Source organism: Schistocerca serialis, chromosome 4 (genome assembly GCF_023864345.2).
Source record: "Schistocerca serialis cubense isolate TAMUIC-IGC-003099 chromosome 4, iqSchSeri2.2, whole genome shotgun sequence".
NCBI classification, from domain to species: Eukaryota; Metazoa; Arthropoda; class Insecta; order Orthoptera; family Acrididae; genus Schistocerca; species Schistocerca serialis.
The window spans coordinates 481722851-481745099 of record NC_064641.1 but is presented as its reverse complement, the minus strand read 5'-3'; the positions used below and the strand labels follow the sequence as shown (position 1 = coordinate 481745099).

At 42.1% G+C, this 22249-nt stretch overlaps 1 protein-coding gene across 3 annotated transcripts in view; it reads right to left on the bottom strand.

Annotated features, from left to right (window-relative positions):
• LOC126475169 (tonsoku-like protein) overlaps window positions 1–22249 on the bottom strand; it is a 271206-nt gene that overhangs the window by 180784 nt on the left and 68173 nt on the right. For all 3 annotated transcript variants that reach the window (XM_050102799.1, XM_050102798.1, XM_050102797.1), the window contains 2 exons: window positions 8929–9043; window positions 8610–8761 (listed from right to left, as the gene is read on the bottom strand). In XM_050102799.1, coding sequence (XP_049958756.1) covers window positions 8610–8761; window positions 8929–9043 — 267 coding nt within the window. The remainder of the gene's footprint in view (window positions 1–8609; window positions 8762–8928; window positions 9044–22249) is intronic.

The following is a 22249-nucleotide window of genomic DNA, read 5'->3' as shown; positions in this document are numbered from 1 at the left end:
AGGGAGGGAGGAGGGATTTTGTACACAAAGTTTCAATGAGGTACCAGAAGAAGCATGAACACAAGTGAACACAACAAGGACCATCACAACCAGTAACATAAATATTGTCTTTTGTGAAGTTCAAAATTTTAACTTGAAAGTATGGTTTGGTAAAATCAAACAGTAGAAAATCCAGGACGGAATGTAACAATTTTATGAAAAGGATAGTTGCAACTTACCGTATAGGGCAGTAGCTGACTCGCAGATAGGCACAACAAAAAGATTGTCAGAAAGTGAGATTTTGGCCAACAAGCCCTTCGTCAAAAAAAAAAAACACACACACACATATAAACGCAACTCACACACACATGACCAGTCTCTGGCTGCTTAGCCCAAACTGCAAATAGCAGTGCATGATGGGAGAGACAACCGGGTGGTTTGGTTAAGGACGGCCAGGGCAGGGAGGGGGAGGGGGAGGGATAGCACTGTAGAAGTGTGGGACAGTAAAATGCTGCTTTTGGGAGCATACAGGGCAACTAAATGCAGTCAGGACGTTACACAGAGGAAGTAGTGGCAAAGGAGAGAAGTAAAATGACTGAGGGTGTGTTGGTGGATAAAAGGACTGTGTAGTGCTGGAATGGGAACAGGGAAGGGACTCGATGTGTAAGGACATTGACTAATGAAGGTTGTGGGCAGGGGAGGTTATGGAAACATAGGATATATAACAGAGCGAGTTACCACCTCTGCAATTCAGAAAAGTTTGTGGTGCAGGTAATAGGCTGAAAGTGTTGGTCTACGAGGGCAGAGAATCTCTAAGTGTGGCATAGTAAAGGGCCACAATGAGGCATCCTACATGGTTGGGTTTACGGACTTTAGGAGGCATGCAGAAGGTAGGAGAGCAAGGAATGGTAGTGGTTAGGCGATAGATGCACTGTGGAGGGAAAGGGTTCTGGGATGGGCCAAAAGATTTCAGGAGAATGGAGCTCCTGCTGGTTTTCTGGAACGGGGTTACTGTGGCAGGGTTTGTAGGTGGATGAACCTGACAGCTGATGGAGTTCTTCTGCCAGGCAATTCTTGCAGTTCAAAACAACAATGACGCTTTGTCAGCAGGTAGGATTATAAGGTCAGGATCAGTTTTTAGGTGGTGGATTGCGGTTCTTTCTGTGGATGTATGGTTAGCTTGCATGCTGAGGGATCTGGAGAAAGTGAAGCAAGGTTCGAGGTTAAAAAATTGTGGAAGGTAACAAGGGACGATTTCGGGTCAGCGGAGGTGGATCATGGCTGGATGGAAGAATGAACTGAGTCAGTCCTGCATGACTGAATTTGGGAGTGGGGTAAAAGGTGAGGCCTTTGGCAAGGACTGATACTTGTGCAGGGATAAGGCTTTTGGAGGAAAGTTTCACGATTAAGTTTTGGGCCTGTTTAGGTACTGAATTCTGTATGTGATCAACAAGCTTAGCTGCAACCACTATGCTGCATTCTACTTAGGTATGACAACCAACAAGCTGTCTGTCCACATGAATGGCCACTGACAGACTGTGGCCAAGAAACAGCTGGACCACTCTGTTGTTAAACATGCCGCCTAATACAATTGATAGTTTCACAGTCTGTGCCATCTGGATCCTTCCCACCAACACAGACTTTTTTGAATTGTGGAGCTGGTAACTCTCCCTTCAATATACCCTATGTTCCCGTAACCCTCCTGGTCTCAATCTTCATTAGTCACTGTCCTTACCCATTGAGCCCCTTCCAAGCTGCCATACCAGCACTACACAGCCCTGTATTCCACCAACGCACCCTCAGTCATTTTACTTCTCTCCTTTGCAGCTACCCCCTGCCCTCTGTCTAACCTCCCAACTGTACCTAAGTGCCCTACCCCCTCTCCACCTCATCCCTGTATGCTCCCACAAGCAGCACTTTACTGTCCTCCACCCCTGCCCTGCTACCCTCCCACTCAGTGCCCCAGCCATCCTTATCCCCACCACCTGGTTGCCTTCCCATCATGCACTGCTGTTTGCAGTTTGGGTTCAACAGCCAGTGTGTGTGTGTGTGTGTGTGTGTGTGTGTGTGTGTGTGTGTGTGTGTGTGTCGTCTATTTTCGAGTAAGGCAATGTTGGCTAAAAGCTCACTTTCTGACAGTCTTTTCGTTGTGCCTATGTGTGACTCAGTATCTCCCCTATATGGTGAGTAGCAACTATCCTTTTCATAATACCGTTACACTCCATCTTGGATTTTCCATTGTCTGCTTTTGCCTGACAGCTTCCATCCCATAAACCAATGCTGCTTTCCTTTATTACTATTTTCTACTGCATTATTCTACTCATGCCCATCTTTCTTTCTCTTCTTTCCAGTGTTTCTCTTGTCACATTAGAAAGAGCATTTCATGTTCTACTTACAAGCCACACTGTATCAACTGCCTCAGCCGCGAACACCAGACGGCTACAGGACTGAGCTGATTTTTAGGGCAGCATCTCATGTCTCACATTACTCCCGCTGATACCATTAATCCTACACATTCAAACTTATCACTCTTCCTGCGTCATTCCGACATATTTTTGCGTACTATTTCCTGTATCTTTTTTGCGCCACACAAGCTGGTATCCATTTTACAAGCCACACTGTATCAACTGCCTCAGCCGCGAACAACAGACGGCTACAGGACTGAGCTGATTTTTAGGGCAGCATCTCATGTCTCACATTACTCCCGCTGATACCATTAATCCTACACATTCAAACTTATCACTCTTCCTGCGTCATTCCGACATATTTTTGCGTACTATTTCCTGTATCTTTTTTGCGCCACACAAGCTGGTATCCATTTTACGAACTACTCCCCCCCCCCCCCACTCCTTCTCTCTACTCCAGTTCGTACCTACTAAATTTATCTAATCTAGTCCCATCTGCCATCCCACTTCTTCACAGTATCCACCCACAGACCTGAAGCCCATATTCAATCTTTTTATTTATTTTTTTATTTGAGCTCATAGTGTCTTCATGTCAATTTCAGTTGTTTTTTTTCTTTCACTCTCGGACTACTTCCTCAGATTTCATCCTATTTTCTTCTGCTTCATCGGTTTCATCCTTTTCATGACTTTTGCCATGCGTTTGGGTGTATTTTTGTGATTTTTTTTTTGGACCACAAGGGATCCTTGCCCCTTCCAACTGCGTCAATATAGAAAATTTTCCTTATCCGCAGGGGGAACCCAGTCCCACATACTGCTCCTGCATTGTTGCCTGGCTGATGGAATCCCCTCAAATGGCCTTAAGATTTAATTAATTATCTCCAGCTGAAACCCTCGCTTCCACAATGACCCCCATCTGTTCAAACCCCAAAACCCCACCAATCCTTAGCCCTCACCAACACAGTCCTGCAAAAACCATTTCAATCAGATCCAAACCTCCTTGCAATACCTTCTCTCCAGCCACAAAATTCTCCTGATATGCAATTTCAAATTCCTGGATCTCATAACACACACAAACTCTTTCCCTCCAGGAACTAGGGAACATGCACAACACCACCTCAAAAAGTTCTCCATCCTATTTGCTTCCTACTCCCACCTTGGACTACCATTATCCACTACCTCTACAACCACTTTCAAACCCCCCCCCCCCCCCACATCCTGTCTTGCAGACCCACTACATTTACTCCACCTTCAAAAACTTCCTCCCACCACCATAATGAATGCAGAACCTAATCAGACCCGAAAAACATTAATCAACCTTTCCCCCAAATGCCTTAGCCCCATCCAAATATCAGTCCTTTCCAAAGGCCTCACCTTTTGCCCCACTCCCAAATCCAATCATGCAGACTTGTTAAAAACCCTCTCTTTGTCCTGGTCCCTACAGGGGAAACACTTGTTCACCACCAACCCCACCAATCACACTCAACCGAAGACCAATGTTGAACCCTGCCTGACTCACTCAATCTTCCATCCAACCATGATCCACTTCCACTGACCCCAAATCACCCCCTGTAAACTTTCCAGAATTTCTAAACCTTGAACCTTGGCTCATCGTCACTCCCAAAATCCCTCAACATGCAAACTAACCTTACATCCACAGAAAGAACTGCAACCCACCACCTAAAAACTGATCCCAATCTTATAATCCTATCTGCTGACAAAGGCTAAACCACTGTTTGTTTTGAACTGCAGGCATTACCTGGCAGAAGGACTCTGCCAGCTGTCAGATTCATCCACCTACAAACCCTGCCACAGTGACCTCATTCCAGAAATCCAGCAGTATCTCCAGTCCCTCTTCAAATCTTTGGGCCCATCCCAGAACCTCTCCCTGAGGTCCATCTCTCTCCTCAACCCTACGATTCCCCACACTTGTACCTTCTACATGCTTCCTAATGTCTGTAAACCCAATATCCAGGACACCCCATTGTGGCCAGTTACTGCGCTCACACTGAGAGAATCTCTGTCCTCGTAGACCAACACCTTCAGCCTGTTACCAGCAACCTACCACCCTATATAAAAGATACCACCCATTTCTTCCACCAACTCTTCACAGTTCCTGTTCCTTACCACATGGCGCCCTGCTTGTCACTATTGATGCCACCGCCATTTACACTAACATCCGTAACGCCCGTGGCATTACCAATATTTAGCACTAGCTTTCCCACTGCCCAATGCATTCCAAACCAACAACTCCCTTTCTAGTTGCCATAACCAAATATATCCTCACCCACAATTATTTCTCCTTTGGAGGCATTACTTACACGCAAATCTGGGGCAGCTGTGGGCATCCACATGGTACCATCCTATGCCAATCTACTCATGGGTCATCTAGAGGAATCCTTCTGAAACATGGACATCTAGAGGAATCCTTTCAAGAAACACAGAATCCCAAACCCATGACCTGGCTCAGATTCATTGATGACATGATCTGGATTAAAGGTGAGGACACCGTATCCACATTCTTTCAAAACCTCAACACCCTCTCACCCATTCACTTCACGTGGTACTTCTCAACCCAACAAGCCACTTTCCTCAATTTGACCTCCACCTCATAGATGGCTACATCAGTACCTCTGTCCACATTAAACCTACCAACCACCAGCAATACCTCCACTTCAACAGCTGCCACCCATTCCACACCCAGAAATCCCTTCCATACAGGCTGGTAACCCCATGGCTGTCACATCTGTAGTGACGAGCAGACCCTCTCGAAATATACAAAGAGCCTCACTGAAGTCTTCACACACCTTGTAAAAAAACAGACCTCCCATGCCTTACCTCCCAGTTACCTGCCATCTCCCAAAGTACCGCAATACAGCCACAGAGGAGCATCCCCCTCGTGACTCAGTACCATCCAGGACTGGAGTAACTGAATCACATTCTCCACAGGACAAATCCTAACAATTATTTACTTTAGATACTTCTTAATTAATGCATTCTCCACCAGGGTATCAAATACCTCACGTCGTGCACTGAAATGAAGGAAGTTGCACCCACAAACCTTCACACCCCTCCCACAGCAGTATTCCGCCGCCCATCAAACCTACACAATATCTTCGTCCATCCTGGAACAAAACCCTGCTCCCAATCCATTGCCACATGGCTCATGGCTCACATCCTTGTAATAGACAGGTCTGTCTCATATGTCCTCTCACCACCACCTGCTACAGTCTGGTCACAAGCATCATCTATCCTATCATTTGCAAAGCTACATGTGAAACCACACACATGATCTAAAAGCTAAGCTGCAACCAATGTGCTGCATTCTATGTGGGAATGACAACCAACAAGGTGTCTGTCCGCATGAATGGCCATGAGAAACTGTGGCCAAGAAACAGCTGGACCACACCACTGTTGAGCACGCCACCCAACACAAAGTTCTTTATTTCACTGACTGAATCCTTCTCACCAAGACCAACTTTTCTGAATTGGTCAGCTGGTAACCCGTACTGTAATATATCATACATTCCCGTAACTCTCCCAGGCTCAACCTCTGTTAGTCATTGTCCTTAGCCATCGAAACCCTTCCCTGTCCCCATTACAGTGCTAAACAGCCCTCTATTTTACCCATGCACCCTCAGTCTTTTTACTTCTCTCCTTTGCCGCTACTCCCCACCCTCCGTCTTACCTCCCAACTGCATCAAGTTGCCCTGCCCTCTCTCCACCTCATCCCTCTGCACTCCTCCAAGCAGTGCTTTGCTGTCCCCCACCCCTACCCCCACAACCCGTTTGCCTCTCCCATCATGCACTGCTGTTTGTAATCTGGGCTCAAAAGTCAGCGACCTTGGTCATGTGTGTGTAAGTTATGTTTGCACGAGTGTGTGGTTATATGTGTGTGTATGTTGTCTACTTTTGACAAAGGCCTTGCTGGCCAAAAGCTCACTTTCTGACAGTCTTTTTGTTGTGCCTATCTGCGACTCAGCATCTCCACTATATAGTGAGCACTAACTAACCTTTTCATAATATGGTTTGGTAAAAACATTTATTGTGTTTCTGTGTGTAGTTCTACAACATATGACAAAGCCAGATGAGGATAGGTGCCACAATAGTAACAGTAAGTAATCATAGAGAGTAATTGTGAAATATTCTTGTACAACAAAATTATGTTCATGTATGAAGTGACTTTTTAAGTGCCCCTGCCTAGAATTACACTTGAAGCCAAGCCAACAAAGGTGGAAGACAAATTTTAGTTCCTAATGACAAAGGGAGCTGAAGAGAGACCAAAACATATCAGGCTGCAATTGTACTCTATGTCAGAAATGGCCTGAGTCCAAATTCCTTTTAGCTCATACAGTGGACCACACAATCAAACTAAGAGTATCCCTAGGGGACAACTGAATGTTGAAGAAGACTAAAGAAGTCACCCAGATTGGACCAACACAGATGCAACATTTTAGGTACTGCCAAAAACGAATTATCGCATGGTTCTCCACTTTATCTGTGGACTGGACCATTTTGTTTTGGCTCGTCTAAAGAAGTGCTACTGTACTGTGGTGTGGAAATTTCAATACGTAGGAATGCAGATGTGTTTTAGAGCAGATAAAAAACTAATTAACTAACTTTATTTTTGAAGATGGTAACTACAACTTTACTACTACACCTCATACTTCATATCCTTCAGCAGCTCGATGGGATGAACCTTCTGAAACAATCAGAGCTTGTTATACTGCATTTGTGTGCGACTCAAAATACATGATTTTCACATTTGAAAAAGATAAAGTAATACATTCTTCCTTATGTCTCATCTAGTTACCACAAAATGCTGTGAAATAGGTATACTGAATATTTGTTAACTAACATGGTGACCTGATATTTGTGCCTACATGAATGTTGAACACCACACAATACTCAATCTCTGGGCACGGTCTGGTGAGGTCTGCCCCACAATCAAACATAAAAGTGACCCTCAAGTCCAAAGGAACTTCAGCATGGTGCTTTCCCTCCACCCAACCAAACAGAAACTATTCAATTTGGAAACTTACAAACTGGAAAAGTATTTGTCAAGGGAGAATGTTTGACATTTCTGATCACATCACATGTGTTTATGTTCTTTGATACAGAGATAAATTAAATCACAGAACCATTTTTATGGGGGCAAGAGGTAAAGATGTATTGGACACTGTGCCGGGACAGACCATTTGTTGACATTTAGATAACTCACAGGCAAGGAACCAGGTTTTCAAGATCATATTTAGGTGACTGCCAAAATATACTACAATTATTACATACATTCACAGAAACTATAATAGTAAACTATGAGGTGTGAGGAGAAAGATTATCACAAAGCATTATTTTTAAAGTACATAAAAAATGATTAACTTCTACATTTATGAAACAACTGACGTATGGGTTGTTATTCAAAAGAATCTGAGAATTTCAAAAGATTTTTGAGCGGACTTGTGTAGTGGCAGCTCACAAGAGCAGTTCCAACAGAGTACATGCTTGGACAAGTTCAGTCTGAATTGAAACAATGTATAGGTGTGGTGCGCTTGAGACATGAAAAAATTCTGTTTGCACACATTTATGGATAATGTGTATTGCAATATTCTGCTTTGATGAAACTGTGATGTGTTGCAAATTATACACTTAAGTAAGATCACTTTTACAATTAAATATCTCAACTAGTATCCCTGAATACTGTTTTTATTAATCAATCAAAATTGCTGCACAATGACTAGCCATCTATACCTACTCAAATTTTCCATATGCTCATCTAACTGCACAGACAAAAACAAAGAAGATTCAGTGTGGTGAACTAGCTCACAGATAACACATACTGGTGATACTGCAGTGCCTACATTGTAAAGAAGAATGATACTACGTTCCTTCATACATAATGTGTGTATAGGTACAAGTTGCAATGTAGGAACAACAACAAACGGAAGTTTGGGTCTGGCCCTGAGTCATGCATGGGTAGCCAAAGTGGTTAAGGCGACCACTCACGTAAAAAGGAAAGTGTGAGCCCATGCGATACAAGTCTGCCACATAGGTGCAGAAACATAAGGCCGGCCTACATGTAGTTGTTTTTTATAGCATCAGTTGTGCAGAGTGAGCTCAGATTTTTCCTGTTCCTTTCATTCATTGATTGTTCGGAAGTAATTGTTTCACTTCAAAGTTAAGACTTTTATATCTGATTATGCAATTGTCATAAGAAAAATGATTTGTTACCTGCAACATCTTCTGATAATAGATTAGTGCCCCATCAAAGTTTTTCACTGCTACTGATCCATCACCCATTATCTCATACAATTTCTTTCTGTTTACAAAATCAGTTTCTTCTAATACACGAAGTTTTTCTTCTGTCCGGCACAAAGCAATTGCTAATGGAAAAGACAGGGAAAAATGTTAACTCAGATGAAATAGTGGAATCCAAAATAATGTAAATGACTTCATTTTCCATTTTGATCATCTACACGAACAAAGTACACATAGCATTTTCATAGAACACAGTCTTCAGAGGAAGAGTATCAATTGTAGTGAAGCTCACCTATTTTCAACAACCGCTCAACATTCTTTTGATCACTTTCATTAGGAGAATGCATTTTGTAAGCTTTTACCAAAGTCTGTTTTGCTGCTTGAAAATCACTTTGACTGAAGTAAACCTGAAATCAACAATTTTTTTGTAATTCCAATTTTTTCACACTATTTAGTCACGTTTAATCCATAGTAGTCAAATACTAACATTATAAATTAAGTGTAATAATGTCTTCAAAATCAATCTTCATATGTTACACACCAGTGTTAAGGCAATTAAAAATACTTTAAATATACGTTATAATACCAAAGATGTGCAAAGAGCCATCACAAAATATCAATAACGATATCTAGTGAAGGGGTTTAAATGAATTGGTGTAAAGCTTATTGTCCCAGACGAGCATAAGCATGTGATGAGACTTTGTGTTACATGGAGAACACTCTCACCAGTTTCTACTCACATCACCATTCTACTCTACATCATCATTATTTTATTATATCCTTTGTCAAAAGATGTAGGATGATTCAAAAAGAAACTGTGAAAGACAGAAACACACTGTGCACGTCACTGGACAGATGGCTGGTCTAAGTTTTACATTCATCCAAACACTAAGTCATACATACAACATTAGCTCCACCATACACTCAATATGAGTTCCATGTGATGCTAGAGAAACATCGAAACAGTAGTCCACCATTTCATTCAACACAAGAATCAATAGGTCCCTGTTTATTGAATCAACAGCTTCCAATAAAAAGCTCAGATCATGAAGAGTAGCTGCCACAGGTGGGACAAAGATTCTGTCTTTTATGTGCCTCCACAGAAAACATTGCAAGGTGTGAGGTCTGGTGACTTAGGCGGCCAAAAATAATGAACAAAATCTTGTCCACCTCTTCCAATCCAACGCTGTGGGATGGTGATGTTAAGATAATGCTGCACCTCAAGGTCAAAGTGGAGGTGGGTGCCATGCATAAACGTGAAATCACTGGAATCTTTGTGAAGTTGAGTAAACAACAAACTTTGCAGCATGTCCAGATAGAATTCTGTCACAGTTACCTCTGCAAAAAAGAAGGGTCCATAAACGCTGTGAACAGAAACAGCACAAAACACATTCAGTTTCGGCAAGTCTCTTTCATGTTCGACAACAACACCAGGATTTTGTGACTCGCAAAATTCTTACATTATGGCAGTTCATTTTCCCCAATGGATGAAAAGTTAATTCATCCAAAAACATGAGTCACTTGGAACAAGTGTCCTCTGGCATATCCTCGGGAACTGAAATGCCAAATTCATACCTCCCGTTATGGCCATCAGGGCACAACTGCTGCAGTAGCTGCAGCTTGTAAAGCTCCGTATATAAGCATTGTTTTAGAAAAATATATCAAAAAACAAAGATGATGTGACTTACCAATTGAAAGTGCTGGCAGGTCGACAGACACACAAACAAACACAAACATACACACAAAATTCAAGCTTTCGCAACAAACTGTTGCCTCATCAGGAAATAAGGAAGGAGAGGGAAAGACGAAAGGATGTGGGTTTTAAGGGAGAGGGTAAGGAGTCATTCCAATCCCGGGAGCGGAAAGACTTACCTTAGGGGGAAAAAAGGACGGGTATACACTCGCACACACACACATATCCATCCACACATATACAGACACAAGCAGACATATTTAAAGACAAAGAGTTTGGGCAGAGATGTCAGTCGAGGCAGAAGTGCAGGGGCAAAGATGTTGTTGAATGACAGGTGAGGTATGAGTGGCGGCAACTTGAAATTAGCGGAGATTGAGGCCTGGTGGATAACGGGAAGAGAGGATATATTGAAGAGCAAGTTCCCATCTCCGGAGTTCGGATAGGTTGGTGTTAGTGGGAAGTATCCAGATAACCCGGACGGTGTAACACTGTGCCAAGATGTGCTGGCCGTGCACCAAGGCATGTTTAGCCACAGGGTGATCCTCATCACCAACAAACACTGTCTGCCTGTGTCCATTCATGCGAATGGACAGTTTGTTGCTGGTCATTCCCACATAGAATGCGTCACAGTGTAGGCAGGTCAGTTGGTAGATCACGTGGGTGCTTTCACACGTGACTCTGCCTTTGATCGTGTACACCTTCCGAGTTACAGGACTGGAGTAGGTGGTGGTGGGAAGGTGCATGGGACAGGTTTTACACCGGGGGCGGTTACAAAGGTAGGAGCCAGAGGGTAGGGAAGGTGGTTTGGGGATTTCATAGGGATGAACTAAGGTAACGAAGGTTAGGTGGACGGCGGAAAGACACTCTTGGTGGAGTGGGGAGGATTTCATGAAGGATGGATCTCATTTCAGGGCAGGATTTGAGGAAGTCGTATCCCTGCTGGAGAGCCACATTCAGAATCTGGTCCAGTCCCGGAAAGTATCCTGTCACAAGTGGGGCACTATTGTGGTTCTTCTGTGGGAGGTTCTGGGTTTGAGGGGATGAGGAAGTGGCTCTGGTTATTTGCTTCTGTACCAGGTCGGGAGGGTAGTTGCGGGATGCGAAAGCTGTTGTCAGGTTGTTGGTGTAATGCTTCAGGGATTAATGTGGCTCTCCAGCAGGGATACGACTTCCTCAAATCCTGCCCTGAAATGAGATCCATCCTTCATGAAATCCTCCCCACTCCACCAAGAGTGTCTTTCCGCCGTCCACCTAACCTTCATAACCTCTAAGTTCATCCCTATGAAATCCCCAAACCACCTTCCCTACCCTCTGGCTCCTACCCTTGTAACCGCCCCAGGTGTAAAACCTGTCCCATGCACCCTCCCACCACCATCTACTCCAGTCCTGTAACCCGGAAGGTGTACACGATCAAAGGCAGAGCCACGTGTGAAAGCACCCACGTGATCTACCAACTGACCTGCCTACACTGTGACGCATTCTATGTGGGAATGACCAGCAACAAACTGTCCATTCGCATGAATGGACACAGGCAGACAGTGTTTGTTGGTGATGAGGATCACCCTGTGGCTAAACATGCCTTGGTGCACGGCCAGCACATCTTGGCACAGTGTTACACCGTCCGGGTTATCTGGATACTTCCCACTAACACCAACCTATCCGAACTCCGGAGATGGGAACTTGCTCTTCAATATATCCTCTCTTCCCGTTATCCACCAGGCCTCAATCTCCGCTAATTTCAAGTTGCCGCCACTCATACCTCACCTGTCATTCAACAACATCTTTGCCCCTGCACTTCTGCCTCGACTGACATCTCTGCCCAAACTCTTTGTCTTTAAATATGTCTGCTTGTGTCTGTATATGTGTGGATGGATATGTGTGTGTGTGCGCGCGCGAGTGTATACCCGTCCTTTTTTCCCCCTAAGGTAAGTCTTTCCACTCCCGGGATTGGAATGACTCCTTACCCTCTCCCTTAAAACCCACATCCTTTCGTCTTTCCCTCTCCTTCCTTATTTCCTGATGAGGCAACAGTTTGTTGCGAAAGCTTGAATTTTGTGTGTATGTTTGTGTTTGTTTGTGTGTCTGTCGACCTGCCAGCACTTTCAATTGGTAAGTCACATCATCTTTGTTTTTAGATATATTTTTCCTACGAGGAATGTTTCCCTCTATTACAACCATTGTTTTAGAAAGTTCAAGTTCATGGCCTGCCCATCTTGTGGACTTCCAAAGGGCTCCATGGGAACACATCACCAATATGGTCGACATTTTCATCCAAAGTGCGTGGCCAATAAGTGCTCTTCCCTTTGCATATGCAACCAGCTTCCCAGAATTATTTATGCCAGTCATAAATTCGCTTGCGCAGAGGCAGCTTCTAGCTGAATTGATGGCAGAATGCTTGTTGCACTTGAAAAATGGACTGACTTCATGCAAAATCCCAACACACAAAATGATTTCTCTTGTGATACAGTCAGCATGTTGCTACAAACAACAGTGTGGCTTTGTCAAAGCTTTGACCTTCCTCTATTTAGTGACATGCACAATGTGTTTCTATTTTTCATAATTTGCCTGTAATAAACAACTTAAATCTGTTCTTTCTTTTTAAATTAACCTGTGTTATTGAATCACAGTAATAAAATCATGCCACTTCAATCTTGGACGACTTTCCTTGCATGCAAATTACTGTTCAAAATTCTTCCAACGTGTAGACGATGATTTCAGTACATTACTTGGTTTCTCTGACTGGGGGTTCACAATTGACCACATCTGAAGACTCTACATAAACGACTTCCATGCTTGTGCACACTCACAAATAAGCCACCATAAAACTCATTGGTGAGCCCAGAGATGCTTAACCTCATGTTCTTACACCTCCAGAGGTTGTATTTGTTCTTGTGTCAATCAAGATGCAGCAACTGTTGCCCAACATCCTGGAACTCTAAGATTTTCATGCTTGGATCTGTCATGCAAATGAAAATTCCACAGTAGGACAGCCAAAACAAAACTATAACTTAAATCATATATATCATCCACCTAATCATAACCAGCCATGGCATAAGGGTGAATGTGTCCCTATTAGCAGTGATGCATCAGAGAATGTCAGCTAAGCCTTACTCCCAATCAAATTTTGTGTAAAAACTTGGAAAGAAATATAAGGGGTGATCAAAAAATTTCAGTGTGAGGACGTTACTGCAGCGTATATGTAACATAGTGCGATTCAGATGCCGGTATATAAGCACTGACATGAAGGCAAGGTATCAATGCGGGATTCATGCCTCAGATACACATGCTGTAAATGCAGATATGTACATCAACTATGACAACATTATTACCAAATGTGTCCGAACAGGATCAATATGCTGTTATTCTTTTCTCAGCTGCTGAAGGACACACACTGGTAGACATCCATCGGAGAATAAAGACTGTATGGGCAGCAAGTGTGTCAGAAATCATTGTTGTGGAATGATGCACCAAGCTCCGTGCTGCTTCAAGATAACGCACATCCCCACATCTCAAATTCGTAACGCAGAAGTTATGCCAACTCAAGTGGGACACACTCGAGCACGTGCCCTATAATGCAAATCTCTTCCCACATGTTTATGATGCCTTTGGTCCCTTAGAAAGGGCCTTGAAGGGTTGATGATTCATGTTGGGCAAGGATGTACAGCAGGCAGCTATGAACTTCTTCGTGCAGCAGAACATAGCATTTTACCCAATGGGTATCTTCAAGCTGGAGCATCGTTGGGGTAATTGCCTCAATGCTCACTGTGATTTTGCCTGATTGGCATGCTGATTATAGGATATACAAACCCTTATAACAATAACAACATCAATCATAGTGACAATTGAATGGTAAATTTCTGAAGTTATGTACAGCAAAATGCACGTTAGGAGCACTGCCAACATTTTGCATAACATTTTTAGTAATGCACAGAAAGTGGGCTTCTAATCAATTAAGAAATTTTATCTGTGAACTTGGCTATATCCTACAGAAAAAAGTGAACTGTTTGAAGCTTTTGAAAACAACTGTTTGAAGTTGTTGAAAACAGATACTATACACTAAAATCATACTCACACATAAAACCGTAAACTGAGAATTTTTTGTGGGAATCAAGTGTTACCATTGTTGGTGGTCGAGCCACATTCGGTGAGAATTCTGTTGGTCATGTTGAGGAAATGTGGACAAAGAGGGCAAAAAGAACAAAACTGCAAACAGAAGTCTAATAAGGGGCATGTTAAAGAGATGCGGAATGGAAATAGTAACCCACTGTTAAACAGTAATGAGGGCTTCAACAAGCAGTGCTCCCAGTAAAATTTAGCACAACTAAAATGTGTGCAGGGGCAGAATTTTGCTTTGTTTGCTTAGTGGATGGAAACAAACATAAATCTTTATTGGACATAGGTTCGCAGGTGTTTGAGGACCTCACATGGGGAAAAGGAAGTTGTGCCCACTATGATGTAGATTATTTGGAACAGGTGGGAGTGACATGCACTCACTAGGGTCAACAATGCTGTATTTTCGGGCAGTGGGGGAATATTTCTGGGAGTATATGGAAGTTTTGCCTCTTACAGGCAATGGTTACTATGTGATCTTAAGGTCAGACTTCTTACATGAACATCATGCTAAAATTTAACCTATATGGCATATAACTAAACTCTGTGGGACATCATTCCCTGAGAGAAACTACCACAGCTCCACACTGCCACAAGGTTCATCTCTCCGGAAAGGGGAACCTATACGACTGTGTGCAAGGCCTATAAGGATTCATTTATGGGAAAAGTACAGCATGGTACAGTGAAACTACTACAGGTGAGCATAGGTGCTTTGCTGTTAACTGTTTTGTATATAGTTCAGCCACTAAAGGATTTGAGGAACAAGATAAAGCATGATGTTATGTACACAGTAGTGTGGTGTGCATACAGGAATTTGTAGGTGAGCAGGTAATTTTGGAACCAAGGACATGGACTTGTCTAAAGGATTGACAGTCACCAATCTGCATAGTTTAGGGAAAGACGATTTGGATAGAGTAAAGCATAAGCAAGCTGCCAGGTTAGCTGCATTGCAGGGAGAGATGAGACACTTGGAAGGAACAGGCAAGTCAGCAAGGGAGCAGTTGCTCGCAGAGTTTGAGGAAATGGGTCTTTACCAGTGATACTGATGACAGCTTGAAATCCCAACTGGGAATGAACTGTCTGCGTATCATAAACTGTACAGAATACCACATCATCACAACTGCTGATGGAAGAATTCACTAATAAAAATTACGAAACAGTATTACTGAAGTAAGTACTAGTTTTTAGGGAGCACCAGTAACAATTGCTTCAAAAAAAGAGTACAGATGACAATAAACCCTATCAGTTTTTTTGTGGTTACAGTATCTTAATATTCATAGAATTACAGATACTTATCAGGTCCCAAATCACCAGCTAGAAGTCGCACCAGAGGATTGGTCAAAACATTTCTAGTTCCTTCAGCACACTACCAATACCAATAGATGTCATTTGGATTAAAGACTGCACCAGTCACATTTCAGCAACTGTTAGACAGAGCTTTGTGAGGATTACAGTCAAAGCACTCTATAGAATATTTGGATGACATAACTGTCTTTGTGAAGGACAATGTGCTAGAGTTAAGAGAGGTGTTTAAGCAGTAGCTTGCAGCGTATGTAACAATCAGTAGAAAGAACTGTCACTTTACACTACAGTAAATAAAATATTTAGGGCATGTCAGTAATTGTAAGGGAGACCAGACTGACCCTGACACTGAATAAGGAAAAGAAGATACACCCAGCATATTACTATAGAAAGTTTGTCCAAAATTTGTAGAGATAGCACAACCTTTCACTCACCTACTGAGCAAAGGAGTGAAGATTTATTGCTCACTGGATTACAAGGATGCTTTCAGTTAATTGGAAGAATTATTAACAACTGAACCAGTGTTGGTTTTACCAAATTATTATGCCTTGTTGCACATATAATCAAGCAATCGGATGTGCACTGCGTCAAGAAAAGGACAAAGCGGAACATTTGGCTGCCTATGCTTCACGTCAGTTGAATAAAGCAGAAGCAGAAAATGCTGAGCCTCATATATGGCACAGCATAATTTTGGTGTTATTTATACGGTAGGAAATTTAAAGCGATAACTGACTATGCAGCATTAAAATGACTATTAAGTTTGAAAGTCCCACCGAGCAGGTTAAAGCATTGGGCAGTAGGTTTGATTTTGAGATAATCTGTCAACCACGCGAAAAATATGGTAATGCAGATGGCTTAAGTCAGAAAGTTAATGCATTGCAATAGATATGTTCTACCACTGAAAAGTGGCAGAAAACAGAGGAAGACTGTAAGCTATTTGCAATTCAGCCATGATTCGTTGTGCACAATGCAGTATTAGAAAAGCAAACAATATTCCAACCTTGCGTTGTGGGTCTCACAGTGTTGCAGGCTGAAGAAATGAGACAGATGAATGATCATGTGTTGGCAGGACATGGGGATCAAACAACTATGGAACAAAGTATAACCAAATAATATTGGTGGCAAAAGCATAAGCGAGATGCAGTACAATATGTAAAGACCTGTGTACCATATTCACACAATTAACTAAACAGAGTCATCAGCATATTCCACTGCAGATATTATCTGAAGCCTGTAAACCACTTGAAATAATCAGTTTGGACATCTTTTGTCTTTTTGGGCAAATGCCAGCAAGGAGGCACTATGTACGAGGTGCATTCAAGTTCTAAGGCCTTCGATTTTTTTTCTAATTAACTGCTCACCCGAAATCGATGAAACTGGCGTTACTTCTCGACGTAATCGCCCTGCAGACGTACACATTTTTCACAACGCTGACGCCATGATTCCATGGCAGCGGCGAAGGCTTCTTTAGGAGTCTGTTTTGACCACTGGAAAATCGCTGAGGCAATAGCAGCACGGCTGGTGAATGTGCAGCCACGGAGAGTGTCTTTCATTGTTGGAAAAAGCCAAAAGTCACTAGGAGCCAGGTCAGGTGAGTAGGGAGCATAAGGAATCACTTCAAAGTTGTTATCACGAAGGAACTGTTGCGTAACATTAGCTCGATGTGCGGGTGCGTTGTCTTGGTGAAACAGCACACGCGCAGCCCTTCCCGTACGTTTTTGTTGCAGTGCAGGAAGGAATTTGTTCTTCAAAACATTTCTGTAGGATGCACCTGTTACCGTAGTGCCCTTTGGAACGCAATGGGTAAGGATTACACCCTCGCTGTCCCAGAACATGGACACCATCATTTTTTCAGCACTGGCGGTTACCCGAAATTTTTTTGGTGGTGGTGAATCTGTGTGCTTCCATTGAGCTGACTGGCACTTTGTTTCTGGATTGAAAAATGGCATCCACGTCTCATCCATTGTCACAACCGACGAAAAGAAAGTCCTGTTCAGGCTGTCGTTGCGCGTCAACATTGCTTGGCAACATGCCACACGGGCAACCATGTGGTCGTCCGTCAGCATTTGTGGCACCAACCTGGATGACACTTTTCGCATTTTCAGGTCGTTATGCAGAATTGTGTGCACAGAACCCACAGAAATGCCAACTCTGGAGATGATCTGTTCAACAGTCATTCGGTGATCCCCCAAAACTTCTCTCCACTTTCTTGATCATGTCGTCAGACAGGCTTGTGCGAGCCCGAGGTTGTTTCGGTTTGTTGTCACACGATGTTCTGCCTTCATTAAACTGCCGCACCCACGAAAGCATTTTCGACACATCCATAACTCCATCACCATGTCTCCTTCAACTGTCGATGAATTTCAGTTGGTTTCACACCACGCAAATTCAGAAAACCGAATGATTGCACGCTTTTCAAGTAAGAAAAACATTGCCATTTTAAGTATTTAAAACAGTTCTCATTACCGCTGCTGGCGGTAAAATTCCATCTGCCGTACGGTGCTGCCATCTCTGGGATGTATTGACAATGAACGCGGCCTCATTTTAAAACAATGCGCATGTTTCTATCTCTTTCCAGTCCGGAGAAAAAAAATCGGAGGCCTTAGAACTTGAATGCACCTCGTACTAGACCACTATTCGCACTACATGGAAATCGTGGCTACTCCAAATTAGCAACCTACACAGTGGCCCAGGGCTCAGGGTTGTTGAAGTTTAGTGGTCTAGAGACTTTAATTACACATCAGGGCACTAACTTCATGTCAGAGTTAATAAAGCAGCTTTATTTTTTCATTTGTACTTGAAAACTGGATACAAGGTTACATCCAAACGCAAATGGAAGAAAAAAAAAACGGGTTGATCAGACAATAGTGAAGATGTTAAGTCATTATATCAAGAGTCATCATCATAATAATTGCCATATGCTATCACCCCACATGTTGGTGGCTTGTAATTTTTTGGTTTACGAGAATAAAAGTCTAATACCGTATGAGGCAGTTTATGGCCAGAAAATGCCATCACCAATCGAAGTAGTGAAGTCTAAGGTAGGGAAAAATGGAATCGGTTCGGAATTTCACAAGAACTTTACGAAACAAATACAAAGACCCTGGAACAGCAGGAATGAACAGGGCAATGGAATGTTAAGTTACCTAAGTACGTTGTAGAGCAGTGGGTGATGTTAATGAACCATTACATATTGAAGAGAAAAACGAAAAAATTCTTCACTTGTTATCAAAGTCCATAGCAGTCCTTGCCAGTGAATGTCAAACTCCAGCTTCTGACATGAACAACAGTTGTCTACGTTGGGCATATTCAAGCCTTCCCAGCACACCAGAATCTTTATCATTACCAATGTCGGTCCCAAAAAAGGGGAGGAGACAAGTGGAGGCAGATAGCACTACAAGTTTAGAAGGCCACTCCTGTGCAATATACACATACATTTTCTTACACTTTACAACGTGCAGTTAAGCCGATATAAAGAAGAAGGTAGAGGGATTGAGGCTTTCCTATTTTAGGTAACACCACAAGCGGAGGCAGCCACAAAGAGCATCATAATAGTGGTGCTGCTGCCCTTCTGCAGTCATGGAAAGAGTAATGTATTAAAAACTTTTGGGGGTTTTGTAAGGTGCATTTTTTAAATATATGACATACCATGTTTCACAGTAATGAGAATATATAAAGTGAATGATGTACAAATGATGTAGAGTTTTTGATTTATTTATAAGTACAGTATGCGTATGTTGTGAGACTGTACCTTGAAGCATTGGGTGGCTATACCACTGTATAATTGCTGACTCAGGTGTTGACAGAGGACAAGTAACAATGTTAGTTTACAAGAAGAATTTCATTCTTGTGGTGTGTTAACCGTTAATTGGGGATATAAAGTGGGTTGTTTATTTGAACTGGTTAGTGAGTTGTTAGCATAGCAATAATATTTTTTTTTTTTTTTTTTTTTTTTTTTTTTTTTTTTTTTTTTTTTTTTTTTAGTGTAAAAGATGTATAGCAAATGGGTATTTTCAGGTTGTAGGTTTAGATGAAGTATTGGGAGAGGAAGTAAGTAACTGTAGGCAGACTGCAGCACTGACGAAATTTTGATACTCGAATGGTTTTGGTGTGCAGTTATTTTTGTACATACTAGGACAAAGTATATTCTGCTAGTTGTACCAGATAAGAAGTGCTATGCGTGTATGACAAAAGAGCTGCAGCGAAGCCAAAGGGAGCAGAGTATGATATGCCCTTCCAGGATGGTGCAACTGTTGTGGAGAAGTGCAACATAAGCTATTTCTTGGGCGGACTGGCACATGGGGATGCCAACGGAGAATTCTTGCAACACAACCACACTTGGATAGGTCATTCAGTAGAACACTTGCCTGAAAAAAAGCAATGGTCTCAAGTCCAAGTCCCGTTCCAGCACACAGATTTAATCTGCCAGACAGTTTCAAATCAGTGCACACTCCACTGCAGAGTGAAAATTCAGCACGGAAACAATCCACAAAACAGTGGCTGATCCACCTCTCTGCAATACCATTTCTTCCAGGAATCCAAGTTCTGCAAGATATGCAAAAGAGCTTCTGTGAAGTTTGGAAAGTAAGGAGATACTGGCAGAAGTAAAGGTATGAGGACAGGTCATGAGTCACACTTGGATAGCTCGGCCGGTAGAGGATTTGCCTGCCAAAGGCAAAGGCCCCAAGTTCAAGTCTGAGTCCAGCATGCGGTTTTAATCTGCCAGGAAGTTCAAGACTGACAAATCCATTGATAAAACTAGTCAATTGTCCCATCACTAACCCTAACATCCTGTCATTGCATCAACTCAAAATAATTCTAAATAGCGAATCTCATAAGGCTGACCAACTATTAAGTATGAAAAGCTTTTTCTTTAGATGGTTAGAGAAAAATATGATGAGAAGAAGTGGTTGAAAGTTACAACAGATAGTTCACAGAATGAGAAACAGATAGTTCACAGAATGAGAGAGTAATAAACAGAAGGAAAACTCACTTGAGAAAACTTTTAATTAAATTATGAGACAGACTGGCTGACTAGTACTTAAACTTCAAGAGTACTGCCTACAGAAAACTACAAAGCTAATGTTACACCAAAAAAATATATACTACTTTCAAAATGCAGAAAAACTTCTTCAAGGATTGTAAAAATCGTACAGGGTTATTCACAAGAACAGGAATTGAGAAAATAAATACTATTACGAAAGAATGTTTTCATTAAATTTATGTCATTTAAAAGTAAGGAAACTGTAATTTATTTCTTTAACACTACATCTTGCTGGCGAGCTCCAATTTTGCGCAAACATTTCTGCAGTCTCTTACATAAATTGTGTGTGGTTTGAAGTAACATTTAACAGGAATTTCGGCAACTGCTTCTCAGAACATAGCTTTCAATTCTTCTGTCACAGCAGGTTATCAACAATACAATTTGCTTTTAAGGTGACCCCACAAAAATAAATGACTTGCTGATGGATCGTGGGATCGAGGAGACCATGACAATGTAATCGTTTCTTGATGTAATTGTTGCCAAACAATTATCATACAGCAGCCATCGACACTCGAACTGTAATGACACTGATACGTATTGCTGAGACCAATTGTTGTCAACTATTTGTGGATATATCTGAAATTTTTGAGAATCTACATCTACATCTACGTGGTTACTCTGCAATTCACATTTAAGTGCCTGGCAGAGGGTTCATCGAACCATTTTCATACTACTTTTCTACCATTCCACTCTCAAATGGCGCATGGGAAAAAGGAACATCTAAATCTTTCCATTCAAGCTCTAATTTCTCTTATTTCGTTATGATGATCATTTCTCCATACGCAGGTCAGTGTCAACAAAATATTTTCGCATTCAGAAGAGAAAGTTGGTGATTGAAATTTCATAAATAGATCTCGCCACAAAGAGGACTGCCTTTGTTTCAGTGACTGCCACCCCAACTCGTGTATCATATCAGTGACACTCTCACCCCTATTGCACGATAACATGAAACGAGCTGCCCTTCTTTGGACTTTTTTTGATGTCCTCTGTCAATCCTACCTGATAAGGATCCCACACAGCACAGCAATATTCCAGCAGACGACGGATAAGTATAATGTAGGCTGTCTCTTTAGTGGGTTTGTCGCATCTTCTAAGTGTTCTGACAACCAATCGCAGTCTTTGTTTCGCCTTCCCCACAATATTATCTATGTGGTCTTTCTAATTTAAGTTGCTTGTAATTGTAATTCCTAGGTATTTAGTTGAATTGACAACCCTTAGATTTGTGCGATTTATTGTATACCCAAAATTAATCGTATTTCTTTTAGTACCCATGTGGATGACCTCAGACTTTTCTTTGTTTAGTGCCAATTGCCACTTTTCGCACCATACAGAAATTCTCTTTAGATCATTTTGTAATTGAAATTGATCATTTGATGGTTTTACTAGATGGTAAATTATAGCATCATCTGCAAACAATCTAAGGGGGCTGCTCAGATTATCACCTAGATCATTTATGTAAATCGG